The 27,276-nt window shown below is 40.6% G+C and overlaps 1 protein-coding gene across 3 annotated transcripts in view; it reads left to right on the top strand.

Moving 5' to 3' along the window:
- TMTC1 (transmembrane O-mannosyltransferase targeting cadherins 1) overlaps positions 1-27,276 on the top strand; it is a 254,750-nt gene that overhangs the window by 159,991 nt on the left and 67,483 nt on the right. For all 3 annotated transcript variants that reach the window (XM_068560185.1, XM_068560184.1, XM_068560186.1), the window contains exon 9: positions 14,574-14,695. In XM_068560185.1, the coding sequence (XP_068416286.1) occupies positions 14,574-14,695 (122 nt within the window). The remainder of the gene's footprint in view (positions 1-14,573; positions 14,696-27,276) is intronic.

Raw genomic sequence — 27,276 nt, 5'->3', positions numbered from 1 at the left:
CTAAAAATTGTATCTTTATTTGCTTCACTGTTGATTTAAAAAGAAGGTGCTTGACAGAGTACCTCTGTGCCTTACCTGAGTGGAAAGCGAGCTGTCCTTCCCGCAGAACATAAGTCCTTTCATGGAAGCTTCTTGTAGAAAGGCTGGAGGACAGAGAAAAGACTTCCTGGAGCTTCATGATAAGACAGTGTGTGACTGTTTGATAATAAATGGTTGCACTTTTGGCAGAATTTCATGTAAAGCCTGCTTTCATTTTTGTGTCCTGTCTGGCTCTGATCGCCAGAGGCCAGCAGTATTTACAGAAGGACGGCAACTTTCGATGGCCAAATTGGCCTAGTCAGTTTGTGACCCAGCCCCCTGGCATTTGGTATTAAAAAGCGATTAACTGGGAAGAACATTTATTAACATCAACCTCCCTGGCATTGCCTTGAAAACTGTCTCCATTCCAAGGCACCACAATCCCTTTTGATGTGGGTGACTTTGGCCAGTGAACTCTAGTTTTCTGCCTGTTACAGATTTGGGTACTCACTCTGACAGTGTCTTTGCTTGGGGAATAAGTCAATGCCAAGGCTTGTTGGAGAAACATTTTCACCCTTTGTTCTTCTGTCTAGAAGATTTTTTTCTTTTACCTTGTAAGAATTTCCCAAGGGAAAAATGACTCTCAATTAGTGATACATGGTCAAATTCTTGCTTTTATGTCAAGCCTTATATAGATCATATTATGCTGCTTCTCTCTTAGCTACACTTTAGAGATTTATGCTGTTGCTGTTTGGTGGAAAGCAGGCCTAATGAAAAAATGATAATAGGTGTTGGAATGTCTGAATTTGGAAAATTACAAGTATTTGATACTATTTTAAAACCTAGAGCCTTTGTCTCCATCCTTTGTACTTTCATTAGTCCATTAAATTTGCCCTTTTAGGCTGTGGTAGTTAGGCTGTTCAGTTAAAGGTAAGGGAAGATGCACAGTTAAAGGTAAGGGAAGAGCATTACTTAATCATGTCAGTTACTTGTAAAAAAGAGCTTTTAACAACTTTGATAAAAAAAGATGATCCACTAGGTTTTTATCACCATATGTTTCAGAATCAGGAAAGTGGATCTTATCCAATGAGATCCAACTTATTTTGATTATAGAAGGTATTTTAATTTTGGATGAGTACGTTGATGGAAAACAGGAATCAAATCCATTATTCATAGGAGTTACTTCAGAAGCTCAATTGGACAAGTAAAAATCCCTTTTTTTAGCTGTTAAGAGAGAAGCTTACTAAATTTATTATTACTTTCATATCTTATAACCTTGAAGTAAGTCAAACATCTCTCTGTAATTTGTTTGATAAAGTAGGATGAATTATAGTCTTTAAAAAATGCTGCTTTAAGATATTTGCATCTTTACTGTGTGAAACTGTGTGGGATTTTTGTGGTTCCTTCTCCTTACTCATTTTAGATTACAGAGAGAAGGGACTGTCCTCTGTGTGACAATCCCAAGTGGGTAGATGAATCATACTTCGGAGTGAGTGTGACTCATGGTGTGAAAAAGTAAAAATCTTGTCTCTTTCTTAACAGAAAATAAGTCTATAGCATCCTGCTTTGGAAGGTTTTGGCAGAGGGACATCTTAGAAATATTTAAGCGGTAGTCATAGGTAGAAGACCACTTCTGCCAAGTGTGTATATTTTCACAGGAACAAAACTATTTATGAAAATGCATCTAATTTATCCTCTGCCTCTTGTTTCCTCATCATCAAAGCTAAATTCACGCATGACTTCATTTGCATGGTTAAATCCATCCTGGTTCTTAATTGAATTCTTACAGAGGGAAAAAATTGGTTAACTGCACCAGCCTCCCTCCCACCTAAGGTCACTTTATTAAGTTATACTTCTTTTTTTTTAAAGATTTTTTTTGATGTGGACCATTTTTAAAGTCTTTATTGAATTTGTTACAATACTGCTTCTGTTTTATGTTTTGGTATTTTGGCCACGAGGCATGTGGGATCTTAGCTCCCTGACCAGGGATCGAACCCACACCCCCTGCACTTGAGGGCAGTCTTAACCACTGGACCACCAGGGAAGTCCCAAGTTATAGTTCTTAACCAGGGATTTGGCGGCATTACCTGTGTCATCTTTGTTTCACTAGCCAGAGCTGGATGCGGGGAGCATGATGGAAGACCTGGACCACTAGGTGGTGGCCTTTTCCCCTCTGTGCTCTGGACAGGCTCTGGGCACAAGACTGAGCTTCTGCTGACAGTTTTCTCTCCTTGGTCCCACAGGCCCCCTGTCCAGTGCACCACTGATTCTTCTCTGGACAGGGCCTCCCCTGAAGGCAGAGGTATCTAATGGGGGTTCTGATGCCTCCCCTCAGTTCCTCCTTTCTCCTGAGTCCACCCAGATAGCTTTGGTCTCAACACAGATGAACACGTAGCTCTTAGAGCTACACTACTGTTGTGATTTTCCAAATCCACCCTCCTGAGCGAATACCTGATATAAATATGAATATCACAGATGCTACAAGAGTAAGTGGTTATCAGAGAAAGACAGATACTGTATGATTTCTCTTACATGTGGAATCTAAAAATACAACATACTAGTGGTTACCAGTGGGGAGAGGGAAGGGGGAGGGGCTATCGAGAGGTAGGGGGCTAAGAAGTACAAACTATTATGTATAAAATAAGCTACAAGGATATACTGTACAACACAGGGAATATAGTCAATATTTTATAACTAAATGGAGTGTAACCTTTCAAAATTATGAATCACTATACTGTACACCTGTAACTTATGTAATATTGACCAGCAACTATACTTCAATCAATTAAAAAATAAATTTAAAGTTCTTTGAAGGTTAAAAAAAAAAGGAACGAGTAAGTGGTTATCACAGTATTACATTCCTGCAAGATTTAGACATAAACAGTTGAATATTAAAAATGGAGTTTAGAGCAATAAGCTCCGGAGCATGTGTAGATTTAAAATTTAGAAGGCTTTTGTCCACTCAGCTTATTCATTATGCCTCTGTGGTCACTAGAATATGAATGTTCTGTTATTTTCCTTAATAGGAGGGCGATTTCATCACAGTATTTGATTTCTTATGTCAAAAATAATCATTATCCCCCCTCAAGTCTTCTTAAATATAATTTTGACTTACAATTCAGTAACTAAGATCAAATAAATTATGTCTTCCCCTGTTGTGGCTGTGGACATGGACATGTCCGCTCTTCCAGAGGCTGGTTGTCAGAGTGAGTAGGTGGGCCACCTGCAACCATTTACTGAAACAGAATAATTGATAAAGAACCCACGTTCCATGCAGCATATCCTGCTGCATCCCTGCGGATTGTAGAATACTCGTGTCGGCGTTTATCTGGCAAAGGGACTCAGCGGTGAGATTTCTGGTCTAGCTCAGCAGTGCCTTACTAGGTAACCTCCAAATTGCTGGGTCTTATCTGCTCTGTGCGTTTCTGCTACAAAACTAAGAGGCAACAAAGGGCTGAAATCAACACCCCCCCCCCCCACGCACACACTTGACCTTGCCTTGGGATCCCAAAGCCACATGGACTGTGGGGAAAGGACAGGCTTTGGGGTCAATCAGACCTCAGTTTGAAACCCTTGTTTCTCACTAATTGGATCAACTTAGATAAGTGTCTTAAGCCCTCTGAGCTTCCATTTCCTCATCTATAAACTGGGGATAATTACCTACATCGTAATATTATCATGAAATGTCAGTGGGACAGTCTCAGTCAAATGTCTGGCATATGGTATGTGCTTGAGAGACGCTTGTTTTTCCTTTACTGTCTACCATTTGCAGCTTACCAGGTGACTTTTATTTCCTCCTCTGCATGAGTCTCTCCCATAGCACGTGTTTAATAATTTACACGTTGAACACGACCTTAGAATAGATCTTGTCTTGCCCCTACCTTTCATCTCTCTAGTCTTCTTCACTTTTTTTTTTAAATACACATGTTTCTAGTGCTTTTTCCATTTTTGTTCAGAACCACAGAGAGAGAGGAAAAAAGTTCATTCTCTACTTCTCCCATGTCTCCATAAATTCCTGTAATAGTTTCATTCTAATCAGGAAAAGTTTTATTGAACAACATTTTTCTAATTTACTTAATTCCCTTAACTCCTTACTAGTACTTGATTATTAAAATGAATGGTGACATTCACAGAAAAATAGACAAAATGAAAAGGCAGAGGACTTTGTACCAGATGAAGGAACAGATAAAACCCCAGAAAAACAACTAAATGAAGTGGAGATAGGCAACCTTCCAGAAAAAGAATTCAGAATTATGATAGTGAATATGATCCATGACCTCAGAAGAACAATGGAGGCAAAGATCGAGAAGATGCAAGAAATGTTTAACAAAGACCTAGAAGAATTAAAGAACAAACATCTAGAAGAATTAAACAACAAACAAACAGAGATGAGCAATACAATAACTGAAATGAAAAATACACTTGAAGGAATCAATAGCAGAATAACTGAGGCAGAAGAACGGAGAAGTGACCTGGAAGACAGAATGGTGGAATTCACTGCTGCAGAACAGAATAAAGAAAAAAAGAATGAAAAGAAATGAAGACAACCTAAGAGACTTCTGGGACAACATTAAACGCAACAACATTCACATTATAGAGGTCCCAGAAGGAGAAGAGAGAGAGAAAGGACCCGAGAAAATATTTGAAGAGATTACAGTCGAAAACTTCCCTAACATGGGAAAGGAAATAGCCACCCAAGTCCAGGAAGCACAGAGAGTCCCAGGCAGGATAAACCCAAGGAGAAACACGCTGAGACACATAGTAATCAAACAGACAAAAATTAAAGGCAAAGAAAAATTACTGAAAGCAACAAAGGAAAAACGACAAGTAACAAACAAGGGAACTCCCATAAGGTTAACAGCTGATTTCTCAGCAGAAATTCTACAAGCCAGAAGGGAGTGGCATGATATATTTAAAGTGATGAAAGGGAAGAACCTACAACCAAGATTACTCTACCCGGCAAGGATCTCATTCAGATTCGATGGAGAAATCAAAAGCTTTACAGACAAGCAAAAGCTAAGAGAATTCAGCACCCCCAAACCAGCTCTACAACAAATGCTAAAGGAACTTCTCTAAATGGGAAACATAAGAGAAGAAAAGGACCTACAAAAACAAACCCATAACAATTAAGAAAATGGTAATAGGAACATACATATCGATAATTACCTGAAACGTGAATGGATTAAATGCTCCAACCAAAAGACACAGGCTCGCTGAATGGATACAAAAAACAAGACCCATATATATGCTGTTTACAAGAGACCCACTGCAGACCTAGGGACACATACAGACTGAATGTGAGGGGATGGAAAAAGATATACCATGCAAATGGAAATCAAAAGAAAGCTGGAGTAGCAATACTCATATCAGATAAAATAGACTTTAAAATAAAGAATGTTACAAGAGACAAGGAAGGACACTCCATAATGATCAAGGGATCAATCCAAGAAGAAGATATAACAATTACAAATATATATGCACCCAACATAGGAGCACGTCAATACATAAGGCAACTGCTAACAGTTATAAAAGAGGAAATCGATAGTAACACAATAATAGTGGGGGACTTTAACATCTCACTTACACCAGTGGACAGATCATCCAGGCAGAAAATTGATAAGGAAACACAGCTTTAAATGATACAATAGACCAGATAGATTTAATTGATATTTATAGGACATTCCATGCAAAAACAGCAGATTACACTTTCTTCTCAAGTGCACACGGAACATTCTCCAGGATAGATCACATCTTGGGTCACAAATCAAGCCTTGGTAAATTTAAGAAAATTGAAATCATATCAACATCTTTTCCGACCACAACGCTATGAGATTAGAGATCAATTACAGGGAAAAAACGTAAAATGGTGTTTTTTGCACTAGACTGATATTTTCCAGTCATGCCTCCTCTAAAGTGCCTTTTAAAAGATTTTTGCTTTTATTTTTCTTTAAACATTTAAAACACACACTGAATGTGACACATATTTCCAAATAAAGTTATGAATTAGTTTATTCTCACTTGAGTAAAACAATATGAGCGCTTCCCTCTTCACCTGATTTGATCCTGAAACAACGTAATTGTGTGCTCTTGTGAAGGTAAGAAGTTTCAATCCCAGGATCTATTGTTGGCAAGAAGATTTAGACTATTGATTAAAAACAAATCAAACAAAAAACTCTGCAAAAAAATGAAGTCCAGAACCAAGGACCAGAAATCCAAAGTGTCGTTTTATTTTTATTTTTATTTTTTTAACATCTTTATTGGAGTATAATTGCTTTACAATGGTGTGTTAGTTTCTGCTTTATAACAAAGTGAATCAGTTATACATATACATATGTTCCCATATCTCTTCCCTCTTCCGTCTCCCTCCCTCCCGCCCTCCCTATCCCACCCCTCTAGGTGGTCACAAAGCACCGAGCTGATCTCCCTGTGCTATGCGGCTGCTTCCCACTAGCTATCTATTTTACATTTGGTAGTGTATATATGTCCATGCCACTCTCTCACCCTGTCACATCTTACCCCTCCCCCTCCCCATATCCTCAAGTCCATTCTCTAGTAGGTCTGTGTCTTTATTCCTGTCTTGCCACTAGGTTCTTCATGACCTTTTTTTTTTTTTTTTTCCTTAGATTCCATATATATGTGTTAGCATACGGTATTTGTTTTTCTCTTTCTGACTTACTTCACTCTGTATGACAGACTCTAACTCCATCTACCTCACTACAAATACCTCCATTTCATTTCTTTTTATGGCTGAGTAATATTCCATTGTATATATGTGCCACATCTTCTTTATCCATTCATCTGATGATGGACACTTAGGTTGCTTCCATGTCCTGGCTATTGTAAATAGAGCTGCAATGAACATTTTGGTACATGACTCTTTTTGAATTATGGTTTTCTCAGGGTATATGCCCAGTAGTGGGATTGCTGGGTCGTATGGTAGTTCTATTTTTAGATTTTAAGGAACCTCCATACTGTTCTCCATAGTGGCTGTATCAATTTACATTCCCACCAACAGTGCAAGAGTGTTCCCTTTTCTCCACACCCTCTCCAGCATTTATTGTTTCTAGATTTTTTGATGATGGCCATTCTGACCGGTGTGAGATGATATCTCATTGTAGTTTTGATTTGCATTTCTCTAATGATTAATGATGTTGAGCATTCTTTCATGTGTTTGTTGGCAATCTGTATATCTTCTTTGGAGAAATGTCTGTTTAGGTCTTCTGCCCATTTTTGGATTGGGTTGTTTGTTTTTATGTTATTGAGCTGCATGAGCTGCTTGTAAATCTTGGAGATTAACCCTTTGTCAGTTGCTTCATTTGCAAATATTTTCTCCCATTCTGAGGGTTGTCTTTTGGTCTTGTTTATGGTTTCCTTTGCTGTGCAAAAGCTTTTAAGTTTCATTAGGTCCCATTTGTTTATTTGTGTTTTTATTTCCATTTCTCTACGAGCTGGGTCAAAAAGGATCTTGCTGTGATTTATGTCATAGAGCGTTCTGCCTATGTTTTCCTCTAAGAGTTTGATAGTGTCTGGCCTTACCAAAGTGTCGTTTTATGAATGCTCTTATTTTAATCTCCCTTCAGCTCTGTGTTCATTAGTGCATCTGGCAGAGCTCCTCAGTGAAGAAAGCTTGGCGTGGGAAAAGCAGTGTTTAATTTGGCTCAGAGAAAATAGAGTGTACAAATCTACTTTTGTCTCCGAGGAGGTATAATTTCTTCATTCATTTTCCCTTTAAAAATTTTTTCCATGTGCATTTATGAGTAAGTTTTCGGGCACATGAAAATGAGGAAGTGATATCACCAGCTTGAACCAAGGAGCATGTGGGTTGGCACCTATGCTCTTGAGATCCTGAACCAAAGCTATTTTCTCTCCCAACTTGGCTTATTTTGTTGATTTCAGACCAGGGAAGAAAAAAGCTGCAAGTGGTACCTTTCCATGCTTACATGTGAGATGCGAATTGTGTTTATGTCATGGGTAGACTGTCCTTCAGCCTCTCGTACTGTGGCACTGTGGCCACTGGGCCTAACTTAGGGTCCCGGTTGACTATATAATCATCAAGGAATTTGGCAGTTGCGACTGAGGCTCTGAGAATCAGCTTTCAATTTTTCTTATTCTCTCTACCCTTGAGACTATCCCAAGATTCCTCTTGCCTCCTGCATTACTGAAATGGAGTTCAGATTCTAGATCTTGTTGGAATCATTAAGAAGTGGTCTGTTGCATTTTATATTGTAATAGCAGTAAAAATTCAAAACTTTCTCTTCTCCAGCTGTTGAGAGATTGGTCTCAATATCATTTGCCAGATAAAAGCTCTCTTAGATTAGTATTTGTCTTTACTGTTTTTATACCACATTTAGAATTTTCTATAATCTAAGTGGCCTCAAAAAAGGGTGGTTCACCCAAGGGCTGAGACTTAATGGAAATACAACAGTGCAAGGATGGGACCGAGTCAGGAGTGGTCTGGAGCCAGCTCCTAATAGCGCACAAAAGCCAGTGTTCTGACCCTTCTTTAGAATCCACATCTCTGCTTCCATCCGCACCGCATGCTCTTCCACTGTGGTCTATTAGTCAGAGCCCTGGCAGGATACACAGTGCACGGCCAATGGGGTGATTGAAGAGTTTATGAAGGGACTTTTGCAGTGATGTGCACAGAGTGGAGCTAACATGCCAAGGGACACCTACCAGATGGCCTGAAGGGTCAGAGGAGGGAACTGTCACCAACACCAGGTGAGAGCTGTGACCATGGAGAGGATCCCCAGACAGGAGCTGTGCCTGGAGACAGGCAAACTGAGCCACTGTCAGACAGACATGAAGCAGGGAGGGGCTGTAAAATTCAAAGGAAAGTATAGACAATAGTGAAGGTCAAGTAGACAAGAGGGCACCCCGGGGGGGAAAAAGAAGTTCAAGGTACATTTGTGCAGAGCTTAGACAGAATCCCATTGCCCCAAACAGCCAAGCTCTTTCTCTCTCTCTACTTCTGGCTTGCCCCTTCCCATGCTGGTCTTGAGTTAGTGTTCTGAGACCAGTTCTCCTTCCATTTCATGCAGTCTGTATTATCATCATTTGAGAGCATCTAAGGGCTTGTGTAGATTCAGAGATCATGATGTTTTAAATAAACCTGAGCCTCTGATTTGCTCAAGTGGAGACTCACTGATGCATTTCCTCTGGGGTTTGGGGCTTCAAAAAATAATAATAGGGGTTTGGGGCTTCAAAAAATTCTTAAAATATACAGAAGCAGCACAGGGAGAGCCCAGGTTCTGTTTTGCAGGAAGGAGACCTGAAGTCCTGTGCAGCCTTGAGGAAAGTTTCTCACAGAAATAACGCAATACAGTTTTGCTAATTTGCAGTTGCAGCTATTGTGAAGGGCCCAAAGGTCTCAGGCATTTGAGTTTACAACAAGGATAATAATATTCAACTCCACAGAATTGTTGTGAAGATTAAATAGAATTTTTTAAACTGGCATAAGTTTGGGTGGCCTGCTACAGGGTGCCAATTTGGGAGTCACTTAGCAAGAGAATGAGCCTAACTCACTGCCCAGCACCCCCAGCGGAGTATCTGGGATTCAGAACAAGAGATGAGGCAGTACTGTGCAGTCAGATAAAGCAGTGGGGATTTAAATTGATTAAGTAACTTGCCTTCCTCAATTAAAAAGAATTTCCATAATGCCAATAATAGTGATAAATTATTGACTATTTTAATACATTGAAATATTCACAAAATTAAAACTGAATTTCAGTAATGTGAAAGATGTCACTTTTCCTAAGCAGAAACGTCCCACGACCTTGCGAGACCAAGTAGTAGTTAGTAGCAATGAATGCAATTAGAGAGACGTAGAAGTTATGCATGGATCCTGATTAAAAGTACCTCACTGCTGTCGGTCAGCTCTGTCAGACCCTCGTGAGATACTTTGGATGTTCAAGGACTTCTCACCCCAAATTAACACTGCAAATACTGTGTTTCAGAGGGTTACCAAAAGTGCAAGTTTTCCTTAGTGAGAAGTCTCTAAAATGAACCCCGGTGATGTATATGCAACTTCCATCACGAATCTTTCTTATTGCAACACAGTTTGCTGAATGCCAATTATGTATGTGCCAGGTATCTGGCTAAATCTAAGTGAGACGGTGACTCCCATCAAGGAAGGCATAGTCTAATGGAGGAAGTAGAGCCATAAACAGATGAGAAAAGAGGGCCTGGTAAGTATGCAGCCCTGCCAGTTGTCAGCTTGGAAATGCCTTACTCCCAGGGCTGAAGAGGGAGCTTTACTGTCATCAGCTTCCCTGAAACTGATAAATTAGATGCAGACAGCTAGAGTCTAGAGCTGCCAAATACATCCTTAGGATTGAAGTATAACTGTGCTCTACGCAGAACTGTAAGAACATGCTGATGCGCTGTATTATTTATCTGAGACCTGTTTAGAGGTGAGAGAAAACACGACGATAGGAATGATGGTAATAATTACTGTAATGAGGCCTGTTCTCTGCTGCTCTGGAAGGCAGCAGCCTGCAGTAGATGTTGTCTGGGTTGAATGGGACAGGCAGGCATCCTCTTCTCATGACCACTCATCCACACACTGCTGGCCACATGCACATGCGTGTATCTGTGTGTGTGTGTGTATCTGGCTGTGTGCTTGTGTATGTGTCCTCATCTATGACTTGTTCTTTGAAAAGGAAGCCGGGAGTAGGAAGGGGATGGGATAAACCAGAAGCGACCAGGCTAGACTCAGATTCTGGAGCTGGGGCTCCTCTGAGGTAATTTATGTTTCTGAGAAGCTCACTGCTTTTCCATCAGCGGCTCGCTCAGATGCGTGACTGTGCCGATGGTGGCCGCGTGATTCTCTGGTCATCCTAAGAGGCATGTTAAGGGATTTTTATCTCTTTGCAGCTCAGGGGAATGCTTTTCTGTATCCTCCCGAGCCAGGAAAAAAGTCAAGCCTAACACCTATCAGAGTGAATATATCACACATTTTTCCTACAGATACAATAGGTATCAGTAACCTCCTTTTTGTTTTTGATCATCAAATTAAAACTCAGAGAAGTAAATTAATTTGTCTGAAGTTGCACAGTTAATCAAACAAATAATGTGTGTTATTATTGGCTGTATTATTAGCTGTTTTAATTCTCATGTCTTTTCACCCCCTAGTGTATTTGGAATAAATTTCCATTTGCCTCTTTTCCTAGAAATGAATGCACTCTGTGTACTTTGGAAAATGCCACACATTTTCTCTTTTCCCCCCACTCATATTCTGTTTGTGTTTCATCTGTATCTGTTAGGCTGAAATAAGCTATAAATTATTTAGCCAACTTTGTCACATCTGTGATCCACAGGACACAAAATTGGATTCTCTCCCAGTCTTTCTCATTCTAGGAAATTCAGCCATGTTCATGACATATTTTTTCCCTAACTTTACAACTTTCTGCTTGGCTGATCAACTTACAGTTTAAAGAAATATATTCTTGAATATTTTCTATCTGTCTTGACTGAATGGGGAGGAGAGAAGATTATCATCAGTTTAATTCGAGACTCAAGAAATTTTTCATGAATATTATTTTTCTTGAGATAAATAGTGAAACTTCATTGAGTTTGGGCACTGTGCCACTGTCTTCAGTTGAATGTTTTGAAAACAAAGAAAAACACCGCATAAGACAGCCCCTCTGGTAGCAATGCGGAGTGGTAGCCTCTAAGCTCACAACTCCAATGACGTGGACTTTCTCTCTGATCAAGAAACCTTTGTGTTGATCCAGCTGCGCTGAGCTGGGAGCCTCACTTACCTCATTTAATAGTTGAGGCAGGGAAGGGCTAATTTCATTCCTGCTCAAGGTGACTAGTGGTGGCAGGGCCACAACTGGAACATGGACATCAGCTTCTGGACACAGACTTGCTTTTCTTTCTATGCGTGTGGGACCCTTTACTCCATCCTTGTTGCCTGTAGGTAAAAGTCAACTCCACACAGAGTATACAACACCCTGATGATTTGTCACCTGCCAACATGTCCAGGGTTATTCCCTGCTTTGTACATTCTGTATCTTCTGCCCGAATGCACCTCGCTGTGACCCCCTCCCCCTCCCCAAGCCCACCACATCTACCTTGTGAGTATTCATTCAATTTTCAACCCCAGGTTGTCGCCTCCACCAGGAAGCCCTCTCTATCCTCTCCCCTTCTCACACCCAGTTTTCTCTCTCACATGGAACATTTATTGATTTATTCAACAAATATTTCTAAACACTCACTAAGTGCCAGGCACCGAGCTGAGCACAAACCACACGCCACTGAACACAACTGAGCAGCTCCTGTCCTCACGGAGCTTAGAGTCTGGGGGAGACATTAATTAAAAACAGTGAGCACACAGATAAACACGTAATCACAGCTGGGATGAGGGCCAGGAAGGGAACAAACGCCGTGCCTGGAGCCTGCAGCCCCATCTCTGCATCTCCAGCAGCGGTGGCCGCTCTCAGGACCACCTGCTGCAGGGGCTCCGGGACTGGGGAGGGAGGAGGCCGAGGGGGCCTCTGTGCTCCCCGGACACCTGGCTCCTCCCGACCTACTGGCTCCCCAGCTCGGGCTTCTGCTGAGTAAAGGTCGGAAACGTATGACACCACAGTGAGGAAGGGCCTTCGGTCAGGCAGCAAGGGGTGACACTGGGGGGTGTGAAGGCGACGCCTCTTTCAGATCCGCAGTGCGGGCTGATCTCCAATAACCGCAATGAGGTGAGGAGGCGCCTCACTGCGTAAAACACAATCCAGGGACCTGGATTGTGACCTGGTCAGAATTCTCTTAACCCCTGCCCTTGTCTTAATGCTTAGGATTAATTAATAGGGGGTATTACATTCTCTTTACAAATCTTTCTGGGAAGACACATGAATACTTTTGTAAAAGTATTGCAGTTTTTGAAAAGTGTCCAAAAAAGTCAACTATCTCTGAAAAATAAAGTGCACCTATAAAAAGAGAACATCAATAATAGGCTCAGAGTTCATGAGCAACGCTTGACAAGATGCTCATTCTCTGGGATTTATTTTCAGCTTTGTCAAGAAATATTTGCCTTCATATTACAGAATTCTTATGAGGGTGTTTGTTCTTTTAAAAATTCTGTAAACTTTAAATTCTTAGACTGAAATATACTCTGTAAACTGAAAGAAAAATCTAAGTTACAAAGACAGCTTGCAGTTTTTAAATGTAATGAACTTGTTACTTCTCACCTGTTTTTTTCCTTCAATTTAAGTGGGTCATAGAAAATATAACATTATTGCATCCATTTGAGTTGAAGGCTTGTTTTGCAAAATTTTTTCTTCTTCTTTCATCTTTTAATTCTAAAGAGTGTGGTTACTCTAGGTAAAAAATGAGATCATTACTTACGTTCCCTTACTTTTAAAGGAAATTGTCCAAATCACATTTGTTCATATGGAATTGCTCTTAGAAACTTTATTATTCAATATATTGTAGTCAGCAAAACAAAGATTTTAATAAAATCCAGGTGACAAATGTCTCAAGATGTTTGAAATCTTTTACTTTGTCTGCTTAAAATATTAGTAGTTTGTTGTAGGGAATCTTATTTATGCTTTTGAAATTCTTTTGTTTAGTCTTTCACAATTATTAAAAGTAATAGGCTATTTAAAATGTTTATAAGAAAAAATTTAAAACTGTAACATGGAAAGTTCTATTTGGTTTTCCTCTTAAACTTTTTTTAAAAAGAAAAAATAATACCATCCAAAACATTTAGGTTTGTTTTAAATAGGCTTTCCTTCAAATATGTCTATTTGGAAATACACACTAGCTTTTACAGTGCCCATTACAACATATTATTAGTAATAAATAGAAATATTAATATGTTAATTATAAGTGACAAAAATCTTTACAAATTCATATATACAATGTAAGAGAAAGGTGTTCTGTCAGTTTAATGATTTATTGTAATGAATTTTGATTCCAAAAAATTTCATGGAATAAATACTTGCTTACTGGCTTATTTGGAAAGATGCTAAAAACACCTCAGCTCAAATGATCTCCCTCATTGGTGCCCCACATTTCACCATTTGCATTTAATTTCGTTCATGCTAAGCTTTGCCTCTCCTGGTGGGCTTTGTGGGGGTTTTTTTTCTTCTTCTTCTTTGTTGTTTTTGTTTTTTTGCTTTTAATGTGTTTAATTCTGTTTCTGAGAGGACAAAAATTCTCCATGATGCCTTAGTGAGCTTGATCCCACCCAGCTGCTTTGCTCCCTGGAATGAGTTGCCTGGGGGCACAGGGACTCTAAAAGGAGGCAGACCAAGAAGCAGGATGGCTGTAGGGCCAGCCCAGAATAAGGAGTAATGGTCACTGATCATGTTACGCAAATAGCAGATGTGCTGGGTGGTAAATGTGTGTCAGGGGTGCATGCGAATATTTCCATGAGCCAGAGGTTTTAGCCTGAGGGCTTTCTCTGATGAATTCAGCACACTAATCAAAAGGTTTACATCGGTCTAATTTATTCATTCCTTCAATGAGAAGTTGAAAATGAAAGAGATGGTTAAATGCTGACAGAAGTGGAATTAAACCCAGATTAATTTGTCCTCCACTATTGTGTGTTTCAGAGACTGGAGCACAGGGAAGTTTTGGTGGGCTTGTTGTTCCTGGTTTTCCCGTTCATCCCAGCCAGCAACCTCTTCTTCAGGGTGGGTTTCGTGGTGGCCGAGAGAGTCCTATACATGCCTAGGTAATTACTGCTCCTGGATTCCTCTTTACGAGACCAACACTGATGGCCCCAGAGAGACCGTTCTTTGTGTGTATGACAGATCTTTGCGGAGCTAAGGTGTTTATTATCCCAGCTTTAAAAACAGCCGAAGAGGAAGTTGGATGAGAATATTGACCAGAGTATATTCAGAATTTTAGCAGCAATCATTTACCACGCCTTATTTGTTCAAGTATCTGTGTTCATTAAACATAATTATAGTAACTTTCTAGAAATATTTGTTGATTTGGATAAAATTATTAACTGTGTTAAGTAGCATGATTTTAATTAACTTCTATCTTCTTTCTCTCTCTTTCTTTGTTCTTTAATTTAAAAATAGGAACAATCTGAAGGAAACTTGTCCTTCAGAAAAAAATTGGTTAAAATTATAAAGGGCATTCAGACATGTATGATTACATAATGCCACTTAGCTCTGAATATGTGAATCATGCTGAAGCTTGTCTGTTCGCTTGTCTTATTCAAATGTCAGCATTCCAAGGCCGCGTTTCTTTTCAAAAGCCTGAAAATGTCCCTGAAATGGTTCTGCCGTTTATCCATTGTGTGACCTTCAGTAGCACATGAAGATTTTTTTTTTTGCACCCATGTTTGCTCATTTTTAAAATAAGGATTTTATTAAGTTTCCTAAAATTAAGTAATTTTATGAATTATACATAAGAATGAACTTTTCTCTTTTAAAAATTTTTTTAAGACCTTTTTATTTTTTATTTTATTATTATTATTTTTTTGGCCACACCACGCAGCATGTGGGATCTTAGTTCACCGACCAGGGATCAAATCCATGCCCCCTGCATTGGAAGGCAGAGTCTTAACCACTGGACCACTGGGGAAGTCCCAAGAATGAACTTTTCTAAAAGGCAACAAAATAAATACAGTAAACCAAAATATTATCAGGAAATTATTAATTTTTATTTCTTCATTTTGAGTTAGAAATTTAAGTTAATTTTAAACTTAATTTAAATGAAATTAATTTAAGTATTAAATAATAAAATTTATTTCATATATGGATATTGAGTTAGAAATTTTAAAATGCATATAATTAGAAATGAATTTCATAACCTTCAATTCCCCCCAAAGTAAGTACCTAACAGCTTTCTTAAGACTTAACAGCATCTTGTTTTGACTTGGTTAAGGAGAGGGTGGCCCTTAATTTTCTTTATGCATCTACAGCACAGTTTGGGAAGGAGATTATTTCTTGATAAAAACTATTTGATGAGGACAAAAATACAAAATTTCTTTGCATTCTATATTGCCTTAAAATAACAGGCTTACGAGGGCTTGCCAGTACTGAGGAATATGGAGGGCAAAGGAGGACCTCAGTGTCTGTTCTAGATGTGTTTTTGCTTAGAGCAGCTGAGAGTGGCTTCAGTCAGGTTTTGTCTGTAGGACTCCTGATTGCGAGTGGAGTCTGTATTTATTCTTCACTTAACAGATATTCACAGAGCGTCTGTCCCAGGCATGCTCTACTAGAATCTGAGGCTGCAAAAATAAGTGAATCTCAGTTTTTTTCCCCTCAAAGAGTTTATTAACTGCTGAGTAAAAACAAAATGGTGTCTTCCACTCTAAACGTTTAACAGATCTGGATATTCTTTAAAATAGTATCATACTCAGTAAGCATTAATTGTATCAAAACTTTTATTGAACCTTTATTATATGTCAGTCACTGTGCTAAGCATGTTATATTTTATCAGTTAATTCATGCTGTATGTGGTAGTTCACAGCATGTTCCTGCAGTCAGAATGTGACATGAGTGTGATGTCACAAAGCCTCTGTTTCCTCATCTGTGTCAAATGAAGATAATAGCACCCAACTCAGTGAGATTTTAATGGCATTAAATGAGATGGTCATTTATAAAAATGTTTTGTATAAGAAACTTATAAAATGCTTTATGTTGTACATGATCAATAAATAGCAAGTGTTATTGTTGATATCAGCTTTCTGATGTAGCTAATACCATTATACCCATTTTACAAAAGTAAAGCCTGGGCTCTGAGAGGTTAAATAACTTGCCCAAGTGACATAGCTAGTAAGTGGCAAAGCAGTGGAATAGAGATCCTTGTCTGCTGACAGATCTGGCACCTTCCAGGTTATATTGCTTCTCTTATAGTAGCGTCTTAGTATTCTCCTCAATTGAAAAAGATGAAGAAAATATGAACATAGTAAAGTACTTTCAGCTCAACTCCATTTGGAAATCAGCGCTGGATACTTTCAAGAGTCCTGAGATCTGAATCCACAGCACTTGGGGTTCTGAGTGCATGTGTGGTAAGCTTTTCTAATCCAAATACAAAAGAAAACTTTTTGAGGAAATAAAGGGCTGGAATTTTAAACAAGAGGTTAAATTTCATTCTTCTGGAAGAGAGCCTTAGGTAAACATTATAGAAGCCCATAATATTGTCATCAACCATTTGTGAGCTGTCTTATTTAAAGTCAGGGATTTCTGTCGCCCCGGTAGGTGTGTCCTCCAAACACCCACAGAATCATGCCAGCTCTGGCTTTTCCTGTCCTGCCATATCTTCAATAGACCTTTTTGTGACTCCATTTCTTTTCTCTAAAACAGACAAAGTCATGCCCTGCCCTTTTTCCACTAGGAATAAGCTGATTTGGATTAAAATAAAAGTTTGAAATATAAAGAAAACATCAATATTACCAAGAGCAAGTGCCTGCCTCTCAGAACTGATTTGATTTTGCTGCATTTGGCAAACTTGGTGCAGAGTCACCCAAAATCAATTTCAGGAAACCGGTCTTCATTAAAAAGATGGCTGTCCTTTTCTCTCCAAGTTCCCGCATCTATGCAGCGTAGTGCTGATGTCAAGCACCCATCATTTTCCGAGGGTTTGTCTTTACTGCCCAGCGTCTCCTGGATTCATATCCATATCATCACTGTGCCCAGCCAGGCCTCTTTCCCCCTCCAGAGCCGTGGTCTTGGCAGATGCCAAGGCCATGTGACAAGGAGGTGGAGGTGTCTCCTGCCCCTTAGAGATGGTCCTGGAGGCTGATGAAGAGGGCACGTCACTAGTCCAGGTGCACACCTCTGAGCACAAACGTGAGAGTTTAACTCAAATTTTGGGGAACTGGGGTTAGAGGAAGCCGAGGAGTTTTTGAGAGAGCCATTGTACCTCTCACAGACCCCAGCCTTCCTTCACAGTCATTGTTGTAAGTAGCACCACAAGGGAGCCGTTTTAATTATGGTGCTGGATTCCATTGTTATCTAAGATTGTGCAGCTGAGTCAGAAATCAAAACCTATGTGGGGAAACTTCTGTGCTGTGGCTTTAGAGAGTTTCTAATGACTTCATCGGAGGCAGTTTATACATGCTGACAGTTTTCATGAAAATGGGGACTTTCTCCAAAAAAGATTTTACACAGCAGAGACCAGCCACCCCCGTCTCAGTGGAGAATGGTAAACAGTTGGGTAAGAAGATACTGGAATCTTCCTCAGGGCTGCAGAGAATGTTGCAGATGCTGCAGGCATTCCTTGGAAGGTGCCAGAGCACCAGGTGATGCCCAGTGCATTTAATAAACCTACACGCTGGCTTCCACGATGCTGAAGAACGTGTCCAACCAAGCCTTTTATACACACGGGAATCTTCTCTGCATGGCTCTCCTTCCATTACTGACCTTGCCAAGAAAGAGCCATTCTCCACAGCATTCGTACCCAAGTGCTTTGAGGAAGACATGTACTCTGTGGCTTTCTTGAAAACTCAGATCATCATCTTTATGCAGAAAATCCATGTTGTCTCGAAAACTTCAGCAAACAAGAGGAAGATTAAATAAAAAGCTCAGTTGGTAGGTGAACTTCCTACTCATTAAATGTTCAAGGTAAGGAGCCAGTTTCCAGCCTTGGGATCCCATCCATGAACACTACAGAGGTCGTGTCCACCCTCACTGAAGCCCAGGCGAGTTTCCTATATTTTTGGTATTAAAATATCCCAGGGAGCTGGTTTGGCCATTTTACAAGAAAAGCCCAGAATGAGTCAGACCAACAGTGCTCTTTCATCCTCCGCCTTTCTGCCTGACAATGAACAAGCCACTTAAATCTTCTAGCTTCTGTTCTCCCTCCATCCTAACCTAGCACAGACCCAAAATATCACCTGCCTCTCACTTACACTTTGAAATCTGTGGACAAAAGGGACAGAGATGGGCAATTTATTTGGCACTGCATGGCTTTAGGGTCAGAGTTTTACCACCAAAAGAAATTGGAATAATCTTTTCTTCTGGTGATAAATGCCAATTTTATGGATGTCCTTTTTGAACAGGCAGGAGAGTTTGGGGCTTAAATCATTCTTTCACAGAAGTTTTGATCTCTTATTCTTATCTCAAGAGAAGCATATAATTTAATGGCTACTTTTTTGTATTTTATAAAAACCACATTAGAATGCTTCAAAGGACTAAAATTTCTTAGAATCGATGAAGCAGAAATAGTTGTTGAGAGCTCTCAAATAAAGTTGTAGAGTGTGATCAGAGATCCATTCACATGCCAGATTAAGGGTGATTTATTTGCTTCAGTGCCAAAGAGCAAATTCCTAAACTACTTTAAGAAAACATGAATGAGTGGAGACGGGAAAAGAACGGACAGTAGTAAGTGAAGGCAGAACCAATAATGTGGATGGAACTGATCAAGAATAACTGGCACCACAGAAGGAGAAGTTAGACAACCTGTGTTTGAGGGAAGAAAGAAATTTTTTAAATGGCCCTACTCTTAGAAAGAGATGCCATTTGTGTGGTATAGTTCCTAAGCCAATGGACACATCAGACATGGAGAAATGGAAGACAAGTGACTCTTTTCCATATTCAATTTTGAGAAATACCTTCAAATCACACCTATTAATTCTAAATGGAATTTTTAATCTTACACAGGTTGCTATTGAAACAGTACTGCAGCATTTATTCCTCAGGATGCAAAGTGAGAAATGTCACCTCTGAAAGAACACTACCCCTGTTATCTGACACTGGGGACCCCTACTGATGAGCCATCTATGCATATGCTCCTTCAGAGCTGCTGGAAGGGAGTGATGATTATTTGAGAGCAAATCAAAGTTTTGCCAAATACTCAAATCATCAGAGAAATAATTTGGTATCAATAAAACCTTACTTTAGCAAATCCAGTAGAAGGAGAACTGACCTGGGAATCAACACGGCCCAGTCTGTCCTGCGCTGCCTGGCTGTGCTGGGGGAATCACTTTCGTATCTGTAAAACCTGAGTGTTGGCCTTGCCCGGTAATCCCCTAATGTTGCTTAGACCTTCGTGCCACAGTTGTCCCTGCACTGGCCAAATTGGGGGATGAGGAGAGAAAGAAAGATAATGCAGTGAGTTTTTCATAAAGTTAGATCTGTTCATTTAAAAAATTATGAAATTATATGCTTCCTATATTTTTGGTATTAAAATATCCTTTCTCTTCCTGCATGATGAGAGCAGGAGGGGATATACAGCCCTCCGTTAGTACCTCCTCCCCCACCCAACTCCCTCCTTTTGGACATTTTGCTGGTTTGGGAAATCTGAACTCCAGTTACCATAGCGCTGCATGGTCTCGAAGGTCCCTTTCAGCTCCCAAGTTCAAGTCTTTGTGCCTTAGAATAACCTCGTGGAAAGCATGAATTTTTCCTCTTAAGATGTGAAACACATATTCGTCCTGCTCAGTTCCAGCAAGATGCCCAAGTAGGGGAAGGGAGACATGTCCCCTGGGGAGAGGCAGGAGCAGGAAGAAGTTCATCTGCCGTGAGGACAGGCTCTCTGAAGGGCCTGGCAGTGGGCACTAGGGGACGGTCTGGGCAGCCCTGGTGTGGGGCCTCCTTGGTGAGCTAATAGGGTGTCCTCATGAGCAGCAGGAACGTGTGCTGCTTAGAGGTTCCCGTGGGCAAGCAGCAGTAAGGGGTATGTGCCGGTAGGAAGTTGGAGCCTAAGCACTGGGGCGGGGCGACAGGAGCAACGGCAGATGCCCCGTCCACGGGGCGACAGGTGCGGGCAGCTTATCAGGAGAGGCTGCAGCCACGACGACAGGTCAGACGTCTGTGTATCCGTATCAAGTCGCGGGGAGAGACTCAGGAATTTTGCTGAAGCCTAATATCTAAACCGGGCTCAGAGCACAGGTGAGGTTGCTCACAGGGTGACTGGTACTGAGTCCAGTGTGTCCCTCTGTCCCCCTACACTGGGTTTTCAAAAGTCCATTAAAGTTATTCCTCAGAATACCATGGGGTAAGGATGGGAAGGTTTGACTTCAATGTGTTCAGCCCCTTGAGACCTGAACTCAGAAGAGGAATGAGATCTGGGAGGTAGAGCTTGTCTGGTGAGGGCTGCTCTGCAGGGCAGTGCCCAGGTAGGGAGGGTCCTGGGGCTGCACAGGACTTGGTTAACAGTCACCAGGTCATGGTGAGGGTGAGTGCTGTATGAGTGCTTCCTTCCAGGAAGGAAGCAGCAGGACTTCTCTGAGAGACTCAACTGACTGTGTTACAAAACTGGAGATTGTAGGTCGCATAGAACAGGGCAGTGGTGAGAGTGAGTGAGCTGCAGGGAGGTCAGTGCGCTCACGGGCTGAGGATCAGTTGGCCAGTCTGTTGTGCTCAATTAACTGCACAATTAATTAATTGCTCAATTAATTGTTGTGCTCAGCCAATGGCACAAGGTGAGGATCAACTTGAACAGTTATTTACTAGACTGGAATCATGGCCTTAATGTTAGAGAACCCTGTTAGTTATAAAAGATGAATGTTTATGTCTGAGTCCTTAATGGAGAACAGCAAATGTCTTGGAAACCAGGATTTGAATGTAAAATTTGGAGAGTAGAATCTGAATTCAGATGAGACTAAATGGAATAATATATGAGCAAATTGCTGTAAGCTATGCTAGGTAATTGCAAGTCATTATTTCAGTCTGCCTTGTACAAATGAGGAGATTGGGTGAGTCAAAAGTGGAAGGAAATCAAAGTAACAGAGTATAGGCCTCTCCTTCCCAGCCCTTTTCCCCCTCCTCCTTCAGTACGATAAACCTCTTTGTTTCTTTTTTAATCTCATGCGCTCAAAAGTGAACAACCCCAAAGGGAAAAAAAAAAAAAAACTCAGCTCACGGACAATGAGAACAGATTGGTGGTTGCCAGAAGCAGGGAATGAGGGGTGGGCAAAATGGGTGAAGGGGGTCAAAAGGCACAAACTTCCAATTATAAGTTAAATAAGTCCTGGGCATGTAATGTTTAGTTAATAATACTGTATTGTATGTTTGAAAGTTGCTAAGAGAATTAGATATTAAAAGTTCTCATCACAAGGAAAAAAAATCGTAACTGTGAGGTGAGGTGTGTTAACTAGAGTTATTCTGGTGCTCATTTTGCAATATACAGAAATATCAAATCATGATGTTGTACACCTGACACTAATATGACATCATATGTCACTTATATCTCAATTTTTTAAAAAAGTGAACACCCCGAGCTTAGCAGGCTAGCATTCTGAAACATAATACTGGAGGAGGTTATGAAACGTGCCCCTGGGAGGGGAGGAGAGACTAGCTTGTGGGTGTCACACACCCAGTCACCTGCCTGGAGGGTGTGAATGGATTTAAGTGTTGCCATTTCAACCTCCCTTCCATTAAGACCCCTTGTCGTTATTAGTGAATCTGTTTCTTTCCTTTGCTCTTGGATTCTGTGCTGGGAAATACATCTCAAACCAGTGACTTCTTATACAAATTTTAGTAATCTTAAAATATCCTCCCCACTCTTCTAGAAACCTGGATTATCTTGCCCTCATGAGAGTTGGGACCACCATTTTGTATGTTTGTGTTTTCGCATAATACCCAGAACAATAGATGCTTCATTAGAGAGTATTGTAGAAAACTAAAGAACACTGGACATATGACACAGCCTGTACAGTCAGGTCTGTGTTAATATAGCAGAAGAGATGAGGGGACGGCAACAACTAGTGAATTGTCCATTAATGCATTTGCTTCAAAAGTGAAGATGCCTGACTCTAGAATATGGTGGTTTATGGAAGAAGAAATGGCAGAATTCAGGTCCTAGAGCTGAGTATACTGTACGAGGGTTGAGAAGGTTGGTTTTCTGACTTTTTAGAAGTAGATTCAGAGTGACTTGGGAGGTGGCTGGCTTTGGCCAAAAGGCCTCTCAGGCCCAGATGGAAAATTTGGTTGTGGCTACTGGAACCAGGCTGAGAGGGAAGTAAGCCAGGCTCGGGTGAAGGTGCCTGTGAAGGGAAACACTGCACCCTGAGTATGGACAGTACTCCTGGTGATAAGTCATCTTTGGGCTCAACTTGGATTGATTCATTTTTAAGTTCACTTTTGTTTCCATGTTAGTTTCTGATACCTTCCACCGCAATGTTCAATCACACTTCGGAAGCAGCCCCTCTTACATGCCGGTGCTTAGCCTGCAAAAATGAATAAAACAGTACTCTATCCTTAAAACTGGCCCGAACTTCCAAACAGTTAATGCTTTATTTCTTATCAAAGTTGAATACAAAAGCTTCTTCATTATGCATTCATTCACCGAAGAGTTTATACTTTGCACTTCCTTCACTTTCACAAAGATAGACAGAATAGAGAAAGATTTGAAATGGACCTAAGGGAAGATTTGCTTAGTGCTTTTTGTGGTCGAGGTTTATGAATGTTCATTAACTTAAATATATGGCCATATGTATTTCACATATGACCAGTGTACCTTATTTTCTGTAGTATTTTGTTCTATAAAAAGGATGTATGAGTCATACCTTTCAGAAGCCAACAATATCGTACAAGGTATTTTGAAGTTTTAAGGGTGTTCTTGGTGGATGCTCCTAAAAGACTTACAATTGTCCTGTAGATTAGACAGTTTGGGTCAATCTGGACTTCGATAAACTAGGTTTCTTGAGGTGTATTTACAGATCTACCACATATTTTATTGATGTAGTAATACACACATGAACACATAGACACTGCCCTTGAGAACACTGATACCTTGTATTCAGTTCACAGAACACACCCACATATATTATTTCATTTACTCCATGCAACAACCTTTCAAGGTAGCTGCATTTTAAGCTGCCTTGAAGGCAGGCAATATTTAGCCCTTGTAATACAAACAACTAAGGCCCTATCAGGCTCTGTAAGTAAATCTGTCGCACAGAGCTCACCAGTGTCAGAGAAGAACCCAGCTCTCTAGACCCAGTTCTAGACTCTTTATTCTCCAATGAAATCCTTTTCCTCACTGCAAACCCCCAAACTTAAAGTCTGCACTAGAACGCTTTTGTTCCATTGCACCTAGTAGTGCTCTAGTTACCTTAGGAAGTTACTACATTTACAAGAGCCAAATACAGAGTTATCTGTTTCCACCTGGAATACATGTAAACTTTGCACATTTCCTGCCTTCTATTCTATTTAGCAGAAAATAATGCCCTAATAATAATAATATTATTATAACATAATATTAATGTTATTTATTGTTTAGTGTGTTCATCAATTGTGCACAGTGTAAAATTATTATTCCCTTTTACAAAATAAGAAAATTAAGAACCAGGCAATAAATAATTTGTCTGAAATCAAACAACAGTAAGTGTCAGAATTGAGAGGCAAACGGGGTTTTTTCTGATCCAGACCCTGCCTTACTTACCACTGGAGGTCTCATAAATTTTAGAGCTGGTAGGTGAGCTAGGAGGTTGAGAGGAAGCATGTCATCTTCAAAGAGGTAAAAGAGAATTAGCAGGCTCTCAGAAGGTGAAAGCAAAGGCGTTTTTCTCCCAGTTTGCTCCATAGGTAATGCCGAGAAAAGAACAGAACAAATCTATTTACGGAGAAGTAAATATAAAGAAGCTTTTCATACCCAGCCCAGCACCCCTAGGATGGGGAGCTAAGGAAATGCACGAGAGATATCTTTTTCTTGGAATGTGAATAAACTCTCACATCCAAATGCATTCAGTCTTCTGGGAAATTTCCCCATCCATCAAATGTTTGAGATAAAAAAGAAAAGGCAAGAAATGGGGACACTAATGAGTCTGGGCTCACAGAAGCCACCAGCTTCCAGGTTCAATCTGATCTGAGGAGCCACCATTGTCTCCCTGGGGCTTCCTGTGCTGTAGCGTCAAACACCTATTTGGGGCTTACGGTTCCAGGGCTTTATTGTTTAACCATTTGGGGTCAACATTCATGAGACCAGAATAAGATCTGAAGGTCAGATAATTTGCCAGATGGGGATTCAACAGATCAACATGAAGTTCATTAGGGACATGTTTCAAACTATCTAAAGTTGGGAATTTTTTAGAGTAATAAAATAGGAAGAATGTGTCTGTCTTGTATCATTAATGCTATTAATAAATACTCTCAGTGGATTGTTTGAGCTTGTTAAGTTAAAAGGTAGAATTTCAATTCTACTTAATAGCAAAAAACTTCTCTTTGCTGCATATAATTAAACAAAAAGTGAAGCCGTAACAAACATCATAAAATTCTTGGCCCAGTCATAGAAAATTGTCATCTCTCCAGGGTTGATGTAAATGGGAAGGGAAAATGTTGTTCTCTTATCACTTAAGAATGTGAAAGTACATTTGTACTATTTACACGACGATTAACAACTCACAAAGTTCTCAAACAACAGGTTTAAACATTTTCTATTCAAATTTGAAAGGACAGATGTTGTTGATTGATATTTCCTATTCAATTCTCTTTGGATTTGCATTTTTTTAAAGGAGAGATGCAGCTTTCTTTAGTTTTTATAAGCACTGTGGGCTGAGCAGCTTGTCAGTAAAATCCATTCAAAATTGGAGATCCCTGTGGCCTGTGAACAAGAGATCATCTCTGTGCTGCTTTCTCTGGGACAGCCATGGTACTTCTCAAGCGTGCTTTGAAAATGTTTCTCGGTACTGAACTAAGCCATTCAGCAGCCAGCTGGGCTCTTGGTTCTCCAGGTTATGATGTTGTCAATTGTCAGTGGTTGACACTGACTCCTTTGGGCTCTCTGTGGAGGTCTCTGGTCAGAGCCCAGATTTTCCTTAACCAGGTTAAGCAGGCCAAACTGGAGTCTGGTTTCATTTCCCTGGAGGCCAGAAAAGTCCGTAGTTTCTCATTTGCTTGATTTTCCACTTTCAAGATGAGGACTTGCCCTGCCCCAGTAATGGAGAGAGCAGTCCTACCCCCCTGCGGCTGAGATCTGCAGTAAAGCAGATGTTGAAAGATGAAATGTCATAATAGAGAAGCATCTTAATCTCTGATATTGTGTTCAAGTTTTTAAGAATGTGATACCCTCTAAGAAATTTGCAAACCTAAGTGGAGATGATTTTATATGGCTTCACATTTCTTTAAACCGTATATGTCAATACAAGGACTTCTGAAAGAAAATGATCATGTTACTTGATCCTGATGCCTGTGCTGAGTGGAAGGAATGGTATTCTCCTTCTTTTGGGCTGTAGCAGGGCTCAACAACTGTGGCCTGTGAGTGGAATCTGGCCCAAAGCCTGTTTTTATAAATACATTTTGTTGGAACACAGCCATGCCCATTCGTTTACATACGTGTCAATGGCTGCTTTCCTGCTACGAAGACAGAGTTGACTAGGAAGGACAGAGGCCATATGGCCTGAAATATTTACTCTCTGGCCTCTTACAGAAAAAGTTTGCCCACTCCTGAATTATAGCACAGGGTTAGGGCCGTGGGACTTCTGATCTGACTCTACTCCTAGCTTTTGGAGCTGTGGGCCAGTTATTTAAGTCCTCTAAGCTTTAGTTTCCTCACTTATGAAGTGGGAGATACTGAGGATTGAGTTTTTTAATTAGGTAATATATTTAAAGCCAGTACTGTCCTTGTTCCAGACCCTACAAATACTGGACAGGCCCACATAAAGATCTTAGCACAGTGCCCGACACATAGGGAGCACTCAACAAACATGCAGACGTATAAAATAGCTAATTTGGTTGCTGTTATCTTCATTATCCTCGTGTTCTGCCACTTTGTGGCCGTTGCTCTGGAGCTGTTGGAATCCCAGTATTTCCCTTCCCCACCGCTCTGCCAGATGGCAGCTGTTTCCTACGAGGAGGCAGTTAATGACCATTGAGATGTCGTGTATGGAGTGATTGGGAAGGAAGTAGGTGAAGCTGTGTGATAAGGTGTGAGGAACACATGAATCAGCCAGTCAAGGCAGAACCCCAACGTCAGGACAGCAGTTGGAGTGTGGGCTCTGGAATCCGGAATTCCGGGGTTTTTGTCTTTGCTCTACTGGACATGAGCTGTGTGACCGAATTCAGCAAATGCGTTCGCCTCTCTTCTTCAGTGTCTTCAGGAGTTTAGTGCCGCTAACAGTGACCCCCAGGGATGTAAGGATGAACTGAGCTCCTGTAGAGAATGTGCTCGGCACATAAGATGTGCTCGATGAACATTGCTCCTGAGAGGTGCTGCTTTACGAAGGCAGGGGGAGAAGAGAGCGGGCACTGGGGACCTGGGTGCCTGCAGGGTGCACCCCCTGCCTTTCAGCATGCTCTTCACATGTCACCTTTTCAATGAGGCCTCCCCTGACCGCCCATATGAATATCTCACCTTCCTTCCCCTCCTGGTCTCCCTCCTTCACTTCCCTGCTTGATTTTTCTCCACCTAACG

The sequence above is a fragment of the Eschrichtius robustus genome, chromosome 13, assembly GCF_028021215.1.
Source record: "Eschrichtius robustus isolate mEscRob2 chromosome 13, mEscRob2.pri, whole genome shotgun sequence".
NCBI lineage: Eukaryota > Metazoa > Chordata > Mammalia > Artiodactyla > Eschrichtiidae > Eschrichtius > Eschrichtius robustus.
Note: the sequence above shows the minus strand (reverse complement) of the source record. Positions and strands in the feature narration are given on the sequence as shown.